Source organism: Malania oleifera, chromosome 12 (genome assembly GCF_029873635.1).
Source record: "Malania oleifera isolate guangnan ecotype guangnan chromosome 12, ASM2987363v1, whole genome shotgun sequence".
Lineage (NCBI taxonomy): Eukaryota > Viridiplantae > Streptophyta > Magnoliopsida > Santalales > Ximeniaceae > Malania > Malania oleifera.
In genome coordinates, this window is record NC_080428.1 from 43,424,305 (window position 1) to 43,437,990 (window position 13,686).

The 13,686-nt window shown below is 37.5% G+C and overlaps 1 protein-coding gene across 3 annotated transcripts; it reads right to left on the bottom strand.

Moving 5' to 3' along the window:
* Window positions 1–5,467: 5,467 nt before the first annotated feature.
* Window positions 5,468–11,912, bottom strand: LOC131144091 (subtilisin-like protease SBT5.6). 3 transcript variants are annotated; one of them, XM_058092476.1, is made up of 10 exons: window positions 11,634–11,912; window positions 11,387–11,463; window positions 11,117–11,315; window positions 10,840–11,037; window positions 10,466–10,577; window positions 7,409–7,970; window positions 7,162–7,259; window positions 6,703–7,060; window positions 6,405–6,618; window positions 5,468–6,246 (listed from the first exon to the last, which is right to left on the bottom strand). In XM_058092476.1, exons 2-10 carry the CDS (start codon window positions 11,453–11,455, stop codon window positions 5,708–5,710), a joined length of 2,349 nt encoding a protein of 782 aa, XP_057948459.1. In that variant the 5' UTR covers window positions 11,456–11,463; window positions 11,634–11,912; the 3' UTR covers window positions 5,468–5,707. The 3 variants fall into 3 exon arrangements, with proteins under 3 accessions (XP_057948459.1, XP_057948458.1, XP_057948457.1); XM_058092475.1 differs by having other exon boundaries at window positions 11,617–11,912; XM_058092474.1 differs by having other exon boundaries at window positions 11,387–11,662.
* Between the last annotated feature and the right edge of the window lie 1,774 nt (window positions 11,913–13,686).

Genomic DNA, 13,686 nt, shown 5'->3' on the forward strand with positions numbered 1-13,686 from the left:
CTATACCTTCTTTATCTAAGGTCATTTTTGTGCACCTAGCAATTTATCAAAGTTTTCCCTGCCTTTAGTGAACGTATAGATGTTCTTAGATTGGTCTTCTATTTTCATCTCTAGATCTTGAATTTTTTAGTTTTCCAAATTTTTGCAAACATTCTGAAGTTTCAAAAGTTCTTTAGACATGTTGTTTGATTTACTTTCAAGATTTGCTATCAAGTAATCTTTATTATCATCATTAGAAACTTTAGATTTCAAAACAGTTAACTCATTTTCTAATGATTCATTCTTGCTTTCTAGTCTATTAATTTTCAAAGTATTTTCTCTTTTAGCAAGAACTTTAGAGTCACATTCTTTCAAGCATGCTTCATACTTGTTTTCCAAAATAGAATATTTCTTATTACATTTAACAAGTAACTTATAAGTCCTAAGATATTCAATTTGCAATTCCTCATAAGTAGGCATGCTTTCACTATCAGTGCTATCATATGATTCAGTATCAGATGCAACATTCAATTCAACACAAGAATCATGCTTACATTCATTTACTGAGACAGAAGGAACTGAAATAACCTTATTATTGGTTAATGCTACATAACATTGGTTACCTTCCTTGAGATCAGTAGAGCTTGAGTCGCATGGAGAGATGACTACCTTTTGCATAGATGCACCATATCTCCACTCAAGTTCGTCCCAAATATGCTTAGCACTACTACAAGCCATAACCTCACATAAAACATTAGAATCTAAAGCATGCAGTAAGGTATTCATGGCATCAAAGTTTACCTATACTAAGTCCCTATCATGATCATTCATTTCAGACTCAGAATTAGGAACATCAGTACACCCAATAGACTTTATAGGCACACAATCACCCTGATCAATGACTTTCCAAAATTTCCAATTTAGAGCTTTCACATGCATAGTAATTCTAAATTTCCATATAGCATAATCAATACCACAGAATACAGGTGGGTGTGTGACTAATCTTCCCTCACAGAAAGGGGATGCACTAACACAAGCCATCATGATCTTTTACTAAATAACTTCTAAGTCTAAGTAAAAAGTCTCTGATACCAATTGATAGTTATAGTGCAACCCCAAGAGAGAGGGGGGGGGGGTGAATTGGGTATTTAAAAATTTGTTACCTAGGTCTACAAATTTTAACAACAATGTAATTTAGCCTAGGGTCAGTCTATGCAATCATCAAACCAACATACACGTGCAGTAAATGTAAATTGCGGAAATGTAAAAAACATGCACGATATGTTATCGGGGTTCGGCCAATTGTGCCTACATCCCTGCCTTGGCCACACCGGCACAAGGATTACCACTATAATGCTTACTTAAACGGGTGGAGCAGCACCTAACACAACCAGGTAAATTCAAGGGGCTGACCTCAACTAACACACCTTAACAGGATGACACACCCAACTTTCCTAACCAGGTCTAAGTCAATCCGGGACTATTCCACAGGACTAGTCTCCCTCTTCAGCCCTGTGCCTGGAATACAACCAATGTGTATAAAAATGTTTGTACATAGAAATATGCTTTAACACAAGCAGATGTGTGCACCAATATAACTTAGTCAATAATGTGAGCACGAATGATATGTAAATATGCTCAGTGCTCTAATGTGTGCAAAACGCTCAATCTCGTATATATTTTCAGTCCAGATCTAGAGTGTATATTTAAGCAAGATTTGAAACACACTTTTTGAATATCACAAAAATAGATCAGGGTTTCAAATATGCTAAGTAAGATAAATCAAACAAACTCAATAGGATATTTTAATGTATAAAGCACAGCGAAGTTGTTTGAAAAACTAGCTTTTTATAAAAGGATTTTTGCCCACAAAATCTAGGTTTAGGTAACTTGCAACAATAATGCAAGAACCAGAAACCCTCAAAGTCTTTCCACACTAGATTTATCAAATGAAATCGGTGGAAGAACTTTAGGCTATACTCTTAAGTAAAATCAATCAATCAATCAATATACCAAAAGAGAGTATTAGCTAGAGAAATTTAAGCACAATAGCCTTAAAGAAATACTCACAATGCTTAGAGAAAGAGAATGAGGAGTATGTGAGTGTTTTCAAGAAGTATTTGGCTAATATAGGGTTTTTAGGGTTTTGAGAGTTGAGAGAATTTTTCAAGTTTGCTAATCCTTGTTAATTAAGACAAATGAACTGGTATATATAGGCAAGGAAGATTTTTTGATCGTTTGAGACACAATGGGTATAATTAGAATTGTCTAAAAGACCATTAAGAAAGTTTACCCCATTTAAAAAATTAGTAAAAATAATTTTAACCCACAAGGTTTGGATGCCCGGCCTGAGGTTTGGGTGCCTGAATAGACACAGTCAAAAATTCAAATTTAAGAGATTCGAGTGCCCAAGTTGCATGATGCAAATTATTACAAACCATACATGCGCACAGTTCATAATAAATTACATCCCCGAATGAAGAAATAAACAAATAAATACAAAATACAACACATAGATCTTCATTCTTCGGCATGAACACCACACACCATCATGATATGTCTTTCAGTCCTAAAGCGTACATAAGGTACACCTGCATGTAATTCTCAATACAACCATCAGTACCAAGATTATTTGTCATAATCAAAATTGGGTGTGACCAATGAGGTCAACATCCTAGTTGGGTTTAAACATTATTTATGCACCTTAAAATCAAATTATTGAAGAAATAGGACAAACCATCGATGGTTTGGCTAGGTGCATCGACGGTGTCAGGCAAAGAGTTGAATGGCTTTTTTGCTTGAGCACATCATTGGCAGTTTGGGGAAAACCGTCGACGGTTTGCGTCGGTTTTTGAATCCCAACAACCATAAAATGGCTAGTTTCCAAAATATTAAATTTTTTTGTTAGCTCAACGGCCATATAATGGCTAGTAGCCCAATCTGCCTATACATATAAGTCCAAAGACTTGTTTAAAGATTTATCTTAGTGATTAACATTTAGTGATTATCATTCATAAGCACTTTGCATTTAGTTCATCATTCTAGTGCTCAAAATCACTCTTACTCCTTATACTTGTGTGATTCATTACTTGAGATATTAGTGTGAGGATTTTGATTGTATTAAATATCAGCTCATTCAAGGAGCATTCTCTTTGTAATTCATCTTCTTGTTGCAAAGGATTCTTGGTGAGCCGAGCTACGAAGGGTTCTTGGTGAAACATGGTTGAAGGTTCTTGGTGAACCAAATTGTAAGGATTCTTGGTGAACCTTGCGGCTTTGGGTGAGCGTTAAGGGATTGGTTCCCTTGGAAAGGCTCTTGGTGAGTGAAAGGGATTTGTTCCCGGTTGTAAAGGCTTCTCCGTCGATGAAGGAGGTTTATAGTGGATTGTGGAATCCTTGAGTGTGTCTCAAGGCGTGGACGTAGGCAAGAGGCTGAACCACGTTAATATTGTTTGTTGAACTTCTGTTTCCTACACTCCTTTGATTATATCTTGTGCATGGAGTCCATTCGGCCCCCCTCTAAACTCGACTCTAGAGCCAACAGTTTCGTCACTAAAAACCTCTTTTTCCACTCAAATAATTATAGGAAAATAATAGCAAAGATTTTTTAGGTATTAGTGACAAAAAATTTCATCACTAATAGTCTACTAGTAGTGACGGTTTTTAAAAACCATCACTAAAACCCTTACCCACAACTATTATTTCCATTTTGCATTGAAATCCCAAACCTCCTTGTACGATTGAACCACCAGCAGCTGTAGCACCATCTTTATCCACCGGCCCCTACAAGAAGGTGTGCCTCCACCTCCCCCTCCCTCTCCCCCTCATCCTTTTATTCTTTTTCTTCTTCTATTACTGTATTTTGTGTGTGTGTGTGTTTGTATGTGTGCGTATGTTTGTGTATGTTTGTTATTGTCTTTTGATATTGAACTATGTTTTAAAAGTTAACTTGTTACTTCTCGGTAGTATCAGATGAGCATATATATATTTATACACCTTGAGACATGTCTCATGAATTAAGAATCATATGTCTTGACATGATCTAAGATTGATAGTTTTAATCGAGAAAATGTGCAAGTTATAGTGACGGTACATCTTAGGCTTTTAGTGACGGAATAGAACCATCACTAATAATTAGTTGTCACCGACGTTTCAGTGACCAATTTGAAACCGTCACTAAGCCATCTCTAATAAGTATTAGTATCGGTTTGCGATTATTAGTGACGGTTTCAAACCGTCACTAATATCCTTCTTTTTTTGTAGAGTCCATCATTATGATATTCCCTTTTTATTTTAAAATAGCTTGTTTTTAGGCCCCTTTCCCTTCATTTTGCATTTTCCTTTTTAACTTGAAACACCTAGGTTTGATATACCCTTTCTTAGGGCAATTGCAGTCCTTATGCTTAGATTTTGATCTAGACTTTTGTCTATTGTTTTTAGAATTCGTTTTTTCAGTCCTTCCCTAAATAATTAGCCCTTTTCTCTGAGATATCAAAAAGCAACACCACTCATCTATTTAACATTATTTTATTTTGAGAACTAAGAAGCTTGAACATCTTCCAATGAGATGTTTTCTTTATTAATATATGACGTTGTATTTTAAAATTAGTATATAGGAAGTGACCATGAACAAAACAAAAATGAAGCTAAATCCTCATCGCCATATTTCATTTCCATCCCTTGAAAGTTGAAACAACCTAAAAGGAAAAAAAAAAAAAAAAGAAGAAAAAAAATCTAATCAAACAGTAAAGCAATGACAAATTAAAAAGAAAAGCATTTGAACTTACATCCACTTGTCGTATAATAAATGTGAAGAACTTATTATATTATACAACTTGTTGTTTAAAGAAACTTGAAATCAAGCAATGTAATGATGTTCAACATTTAATTTGATTAAATAAATCATAGTTATTGTATGAAGAGGGTGAGTCATGTTGCACGATCACAAGACATTTGCATTACAATATATACTTTATAAACCCTAATTGAACTAGTTAATCATATTCGAACTAACAACACCCTCTGAGAACCCTAATCATTCATGGATCTTGTCTTTCTCCTATGCAAATGACCATTTATAAAACCTTAGAGTAAATGAACAACTTCTCCTTGATAAACAGGTTGATTTTAAATTCACATAACTTACATTTCATAGTATGGTGGTTGAATTGCAACAAAATGAAGTTGGGTGACTTAATTAGAACCATGTACAAAGTTCAATGATAATCATGTAATTATGTGATTTAAGTTTTGTTGATTTGAGATTATCTTGTAACATAATAAAGCTCTGAAAAAAGTGCTCGGGTTTGAGTAAGGTGAATTGCATTCTCTTGCGAACAAGAATTGTTGACTTTGTCAATTCTAGAGGCACTTCTTAAATGTCAATATAGGAGGAAGATGAACCAAACAACCTAAACTCAAAATCAAAAACTATTTAACCTGTTCTATTAATATTAAAAAAGAAGTCTTGACTCAAGAAAACCAACAATAAACCAACAATTGGATTTTTTTATTAGTATTGAAAACTAAAACAAGACTAAACATTGCCATAATAAATAAAATTATTGTTCTACCTAAGTCTAAATTACACCTGCCCCCACCCCACTTCCTCTTCTTTTCTCTTCCTCATTCGTTACTCCAAATTAGTGCATAAGGTATTTCCTTCTTGCCATACCCCTGTAATTAATTATTTTGTTAAGTATACCAAGTAAAGACAAAAAAAATCACTCTAGCCTAAAGACACAGCCATGGGACTTCTCACAAGATGAACTCCATCATTCCAAGTATACCACCCAAATTTATACTCATGCTTGTCTTCCCCACCAGCTAAAGCCTCCTCTCGAGCTTTCACAGTGATGGTGAAGCTCTTCTTCTGCCCAACATGTTTGAAGTACAAGATACTGGGCGACACCTTAACCGAAAACCCTACCGGGGGTTTCACCGACATGAAGTACACGCTCTGTGCTGCTCCCACATTCGTGACCGTTCTTTTCACGGTCACGGTGCCATTGAGTTGAGGAATGGCGAGGGAGGGATAGTTGAGAGTGTGCTGTGCATGTTTCTTCTTCGAGCACTTGAAGTTCGGATCAATCTTCTGGACTCCGACGCTGCAGAGGTAGAGAAGGTAGTCATTGTACGACGCGTCGTACACGAGACCCGGATCCACAGCCTTCGTCGGTCGGAAATGGCCTGCTCCGTACTGGAAGGAGTCGCCCGGGTTGCCCGATGCATCGGTCAATGGCATTCCTTCGTTGTTTCTAACCCCAGCTGCATGTCAATCATGACAAATGTATGAAGATGCAGACCAAAACATTACACTCTTTCTTCAGTTGAAGATTTAATATCAAATTTTGGATTTGAATTGGGTAAAAATTACAAAAATTGAACACAAAGTACTCGAATTTGAAGGTCTTTTCCTGCTCTACCTGTGGTCATGAGAGCGGATCTTATGGCGGCGCTGCTCCATTTAGGGTGGAGGGCTCTGAGAAGAGCAGCGGCACCGGAGACGTGAGGGCACGACATAGAAGTCCCGGAGAGAAAGTTGTACTTGACAATTCTGTGATCGTCAGCCAGCTTTGTTGGGGAATCGCCCTCAGTCCATGCTGCCAGTATGTTTAGTCCTGGAGCTGTGATATCAGGCTGCACGGCAGATCAAAAGCCATCAACACATTTATATATTCGTATTATCTTGTAATTGAGACACTATAGAATATATATACATACCTTGAGAATTTTAGGATCAATCACATTTGGGCCTCTGCTGGTGAAGGCAGCCATGAAGGGGGCTGGCTTGCTGTTCAGTACTGTCTTTCCTGGGATGATGGTGGCTGTTGGCTTCTTCGTAGAATTTATGTACTGGAGGATTTTTATTGCATCATCAGAGACAACTGCAGTGGCAGGAAGCACGTGGGGGTCGACCGAGATCTCGTTTCCATTTGCCGGTGCATTTCCGAGAATGAATCCGGCGGCTCCGGCCCTCTTCGCCTCCATGCCTTTCTCAGCTCTTGTTCCATTGCCTCTTAGGCACAGTACAATCTTCCCCTTGACTTTTGCAGGTGAGAGGGAGTGAGGTAGGCACTGTCTGTGATGTTCAGAAGATCAATTCAGTACTCATTTGGCCAAAAAAAATGAATACAAGTGCAAAAAAGTGTATCCATGATTAGAGAGGTAAAGACAAATTACCCTGCAATATAGGTCTTGGGCACATGCTCGTTCACTACATCTCCAGCATAAACTAGTGGGTGTTCGTTCTTCAGCTTGTATGAAGTTACTGTTTGTCCCTGATGTTGGATCCGGGAGAAAATTGAATTAGAAAGCCAAGACATTATCGAGAGAGTGCAAAATCAAAATCAACTTTGCACTACAAAACTTTTATCAATATATACCATTCAAACATTTCGCACATATTTAATAACTATTTTATGCATACCTCAATTTTCTCCCCATTGCCGAGCACAACCGGAGCAATGAAGGTTCGGTCGATGCTGCTAGCGCCAACAGTCATGATCCAAGGCGCCGGGTTGGACAAGGTTGCGGGTGTAGGGCCGGAGTTCCCAGCACTGCAAACCACCACGATATTGTGTTTGAGAGCTTGAAGTGATCCAATGGCTATACCATCACTGGTGTAAGGGATGGGCTGATCAGTTCCAATGGACATGCTTATCACATGAACTCCATCGGCAATGGCGTCGTCGATGGCTGCAAGCATATCTTCCTCGAAGCATGTGTTCCCATTAACTTTGGGTTGCCCGGGAATCGGCCAACAGACTTTGTAAATGGCGAGGCGGGCATGGGATGCACCGCCAGAGGCAGTCCCTAAGGCAAACCCCCCCAGGGTGGAGGTGTTGGGGACCCTCCGCCCTCCCACGGTGGAGGCTGTGTGAGTGCCATGGCCATCCTTGTCACGGGGAGATAGGTAGTCAATGGTTCGGTTTAGGGGACCGTAATAGGCCTCATAAGCCTTAAGGTAGTAGCGAGCTCCGATCAACTTCCTACAAAAGAATGTACAAGATATGCAGATAGTGAAAATTTTAAATCTATATTTGGGAGAGGTCTTGAATTTGAATTTTTTCTTATTAAATTCATTTAAATCCAAATTTAAAATTTAAAATCTACCATCCAAATGCAACGTAAAAAAAGCAGAAAAGAAAACTTCTTTGATAAGGGGGTGCAATTGCAGTATGTCATTGCCAAAATGAAATGGCAGATAGTTGTTTTTGACGAATTAAGTTGAACTCAAAAGTGAGTTTATACAATAATAACCTCTATGTTAGCTTTGGAAGTAAATTAGCTTTTACACAGAAATCCCTTATATTATAATTAGAACCTATCAGCGCCAAAAGTACTAGGCTTATATTTCATCAAAATTCGGCCATATTGTTAGGAAATTATCACAAAATTCTCAAATCTTGTGAGAAATAAAATAGAAAAAAATACGTTAAAAAAAAAATCACACGCACAAGATAATATTTACGTGACTCGATAATTTGCCTACATCCACAAAGTTGCTAGGCTTTCACTATTATCAAAGAAAAATGCAGAGTGCGGCGTCTCTCAAAACTGCGTCAAAAACATAAACCCTAATCATAAAAAATAACGATTTTATATCTCGCGCACAAAATTCACAATGGTCTACAAAATGGGCGAAAAAATTTTTCGGCCCAAGTCTCCGTTCTATGGACTTGGCCTCATAAAAAAGAATCTCCCATTAAAGAAACCACGCAATATTATTTCAGATCAGGTCATTATTCGATCAAACACAATTAGCTCCACAAAGCCCAATACATATAATATAATATCATAATTTGTAAAATATTTACAAAGTCGCTAATTTGTTATTCTAATTTTTTATGATGCTGACCATAACTTATCTTTTTTAATAAAAAAAAGTACACTCAATTTAGGATTAATCGGTCTGCTGTTTAAACTTGAGAGAGAGAGAGAGAGAGAGAGAGAGAGAGAGAGAGAGAGAGAGAGGAGGGGCCCATTAGTGCAGCTTTGTGTGGGGGTTGAAGTTGAAAGAGAAACAGAGAAAACAAATGGGCCAACTCTCAAAAAACAGAAAGGGTCATTGGGGGGATGGAAGTTCACAAGATGGCAGTAGAAGCAGCCAAAAACAGTAACAGCAGCCAGCAGGTTAGTTCATTGCCTTGTTTGTTTCCTCATGGACAATGTCACCCACAAACAGTAGCTAGCTAGCTAGCTTTATATTAATAGCTAGCTAGCTTTATATTAATATAATAATCCCTCCAATCTACTACTTGCTAGCATGCCCAAAACGACAGCGTCTAGGACAGGATGCATGCAGCTGCAGGTCCCCCCTTTGGCTGTCTCAATTTGAATATATAAAAATGTCCATTTCTTTGATGGCCCATAGTTCCTTAAATAAATAGCAAAAAAAAAAAAAACTTTAGAAGGATGTAGTAGAAAGTGTCATTAGGTTAAAGGAGAAATGAGGAGCCCTTTCCAAATTTTTAAAAAGATACTTCTCTTATTTTAAAAAAAATCTCGTCATTGAAATTCTCATAACACTTTTTGAATTGTGATTAATGACTTGAATAAGGCAACATAAATCATGGTCACTAATATTAAATCATCCAAATAATTACAAGCTAAGTTAAGGAAATTCTATCGATAGTGAGTATATACATAACTTTTTCAATATTTCACATATGCTTAAAAATAACCTAATTTACCGCTATTGTTTAATTTTAAGCAAGCCATTTGATCGCACGTGGGTCCCACCCATGCTGAAGTCACGTGCAATGGATTGGTCGCTCCAGGTTTACCCTTTTCTCATTTTCAAAATAAGAACAGGCATAGACTGTTTAATTCCTTTGGAAGTGGGGGGTCATGGCTTGTCCTAGTCTATCCCTACACGGCAATGCAGAGAGCAATCATCGATCGCGCCCCTAAATTTGGCGCAAGTCACTGAAAGAACCACTCTCCTCGTGAATTTTTGGTCCTTTCTGGCTCATCTAATAGGGATGGCGACCCTAGCTAAGGGCATCCACTCAAAAAGAAATATTGCTTGGTGTGTTTGAGAGAAAAAAATTCAAGGCCCCTATGGCGCTGCACCACGAACCACATGAATTGGTAGACAAATTTTAACATAGAAAAAAAAAAAAAGGGACACAATAAGCATGACTGAAATAAGCAAGTATATTAAACTTTTTGCAAATTAATGTACTGCCCATGTTCCAAAAGCAACCCAAAAGCTCAGTCCGCTAGCCGTTGCTGTTGAGACATTGAAGTGGGTCATATGCATGTCAAAGAAACCATCACGGGCTCCCTCAAACCACTCCGTTTTACTGCGTATGCCTCTGTGTACGAGTTTTATACTTTCATACCGTCCGTTTTCGAACCCGCTTGGTTCGAACAACTTTGTATGGGCGGGGTGAAGATAAGCTATCTTTCATTGCGAATAAAATACTCAAAGAAACAGAAAAAAGGAGATTAAAGTGGAAATTAACCAAAAAGAACTTACCTGTTGCAGTGGGATGAGTTGAAAGCATCACCAGTTTGGCAGACTCCTTTCCATGAATGGGGAACGGGTTTCATCCCATGATCACTGAAGCTTTTTGATTCCGGCCACACGCCTGAAAATTACACACTTGCCACATGCAATCATGCCTTCCTCAACAGTAGTCACAGTTGAAAAGTTCAAAAATACAAACTCATTTGTGAATAGTGATACTCTACTGCGTGTAGATACCTCAAGAAAGGAACAAAAGCTTCCTCATAAAATTACAAAGATGATAAGAATGGAATCACGTGCAAAAACAGAAACATAAACGTAAACCCTAATAAAACCTCATTTATTAATTACGTAGGATCAGCTGTTGATTATATTGGGATTACCGCTGTCAAGAACCCCAACCACGACATCTCTGCCGTATCTTGCTTTTGCCAGCACATCTGCTTTCCTCTTTCTCAATCTCTTCGAATCCGAGCTTCCACCTTTTCCCTCCTCTAGCCCTGCAAATTCCCACGACCTAGTGGTGTGGAGGGAGTACTTCCCGGGCTGGCTCTTTACCACATCCGTCACTCCCTCCATTTCTGATAAATTCCCGCACACGAATAAATAAATAAATATATTTTGGATTTTGAAAGGAACCCAGTTGGTGGAATTGCTCACCGGAGAGTCTGGAGGCCTCGTCGGGGGTGAGCATGGCGGCGAAGCCATTGATGCAGTTCTTGTAGCTGTAGATGAGAGAAGTCTTTGCGGCTTCCTCTGTTTTCTTCACAGAGAGAAGGTAAGAGTGATGGGTGCCCTCTATTTCATGCAGTGATTTCTCCCCAGCAATGCTGTGCTCTCCAAGGTACACTATGTGCACCTGCAATCGCCATATACCATTCAGAGAGAGAGAGAGAGATAGAGAGAGAGAGAGAGAGAGAGAGAGTTAACCTGGCGTTCTGCGGATGAAGCCAAGAAAGGCAGCAGGAGAAGCAGAGACAATATGAATGGTTTCTTCATTTTTTTCCCTATACAATCCTCAGAACGATAATGGAGTATTATATATATTTATATATAATAAAAGGTTGATTCAAAATCTGATCTGTTTTGGGGTTGGAATCTAAATCTATTCTGTTTAATTATATTTTATTTAAAATAGTTCCATAATTACGCTCAATTACCTTTGTGGGATGCATACCTTCTCTGTCATTTCCGTTTTTCAAGGATATCCACTCAGGCCAATCATGTCTTGCCACGTCACTCTGCGCGGGACTTGTACGCCTTCAATGATAAGCGAGAAGGGTATAGAAGTCCATATACTGTGGGTCTTAATTGGATTAATGTTGACTACCGGAGAATATGGGACTAGCGGGGAATCAGATGGCTTTGTTAATTATTCGAGAGTTGGTTTTGATTTTAGTTCAATGCACAATACCTTTCCTTAGATATCAATATTTTCTCGAGAAAATTTTGGGTTGTTTTAATGACGTCTGTGAGTAGCTCATGACAGTTACTCTCCCATAATTTATTTCAAAACATGGACCTATTAAAAATTATTTTTTTAATTTAAAAATAATATTATATGCTCACGTGTTAGAATAAGAATTCTTGGAGTTATAACTAAATAAAATTATTCTATTCTCTTTTATTATTATTTTTAACTAAAATGCAGTATCTAGTTGCAGAGAAAATTCAGAAAAATACAAAAATAAAAATATTGAATTTCAACACACTATTATCTCAAATGAACTATTCAGATTAGTTGGGGTAATTTTTTTTTCCCTATTTCGAAAAACCAAAAAAGGGTAAAATGCTAATTGAGAATCTGTTTTTTGTGCTGCTCGAGCCTATGGAGCATAGAAGAAAGAGAGGAATGAGGCAGAAGAGGAATTAGAACCTTAGGGAATCTTGGGCACTGAAATCGATGACGAGAGGTTGTGACAGCGACGACGATGGGCTGTGACGGCAATTGGCGAGGGGCTGGGGCCACGACGGAGAGAGGAGGATCGGGAGGGGAGGAGGGAAACAAATTAGGGAAAGGAAGGAGGGAAAGAAGGAGGATCGGGAGGGGAGGGGGGAAACAGGGAAAGGATGGAAATAAGAGAATTTGGGGGAAACCCAAGTGACATATTTTTTTTTTTTTTTTTAAGAAGGGCGGGACCTCCATTTATTTATTGATAAACCCTTACTTCTGGCGGAGGAATACCGTGGTTATAAGATATTTAAAGGGAGAGACAAAAGACAAACCTTTAAAGGCCTTCCAAAAACAACATCAACATCCAGCAAAAAAAAAAAAGATTACAAAACAAAAAAAAAACAAGGACTTACAAGCCAAATATCACGCAACAAAACAAACAAAAGATAAATAACATAAAGCATAGACCAAAAACAATAGGAAATCAGCTAAACATACCTCAAATAAGCCGTACTCATCTTCTCCAATTTATATAACCCCTTGATAACTCTAGGGAGATGACTACTATTTGTAAACAATCTATTCCTCCCCTTAGCACTTTGATGAGCCAAGACATGTGCCACTTTATTTCCTTCTCTATACCAATGTTTAATCGAAAAGTCTGCTCCCTCCAATAAACCAATCAGCTGCTCCCAAAAATCTCATAAATACCACAAGGAGCACCTCCTTGTTCTTATCCAATTTACAACAATCTTCGAATCACATTCAATATCAATATTAGTATGACCCAAATGTTTGCAAATCTTTATATTTATGCATATTAGTGACAAATCTAAATCATCACTAATACCTCCCAAACCGTCACTAATATAGTTAACTAAATTATTTTTATGTATATATTTTTAGATAAAGAGCCTAGTGACGAATCTAAACCATCCCAAATACCATATTATTAGTGACGAATCTTTCCGAACTGTCACTAATATTGTAAACTAAATTATTTTTAATTTTTTTTAAAAAGACTATTAGTGACGAATCTAAACCATCACTAATACCTTGTTATTAGTGACGGATTTTCCCAAACTGTCACTACTATTGTTTACAAAAATTATTTTTAATTTTTTTAAATAAAAAAGACTTTTAGTGACAACTCTAAACCATCACTAATACATGTTATTAGTGACGGTTTTGAAAATTTGTTACAAATAGTGTTAACTATATTATTTTTATATATTAATACAATAATAGTAGTGACAACTACCTTATCGTCACTAATAACGACTTTTAGTCACGGATTCCATTTGTCACTAATACCCATAGAATCATCGTTAATATT

Bases quoted from the DNA above. Each gene is read 5' to 3' on its own strand.
- LOC131144091 (XM_058092476.1), bottom strand. From the start codon at position 11,455: ATGAAGAAACCATTCATATTGTCTCTGCTTCTCCTGCTGCCTTTCTTG. The intron at 11,038-11,116 runs GTGAGCAATTCC...GGAATTTATCAG, and splicing joins CGAGGCCTCCAGACTCTCCG to AAATGGAGGGAGTGACGGAT. The intron at 7,061-7,161 runs GTAATTTGTCTT...TGAACATCACAG, and splicing joins CCCAAGACCTATATTGCAGG to ACAGTGCCTACCTCACTCCC.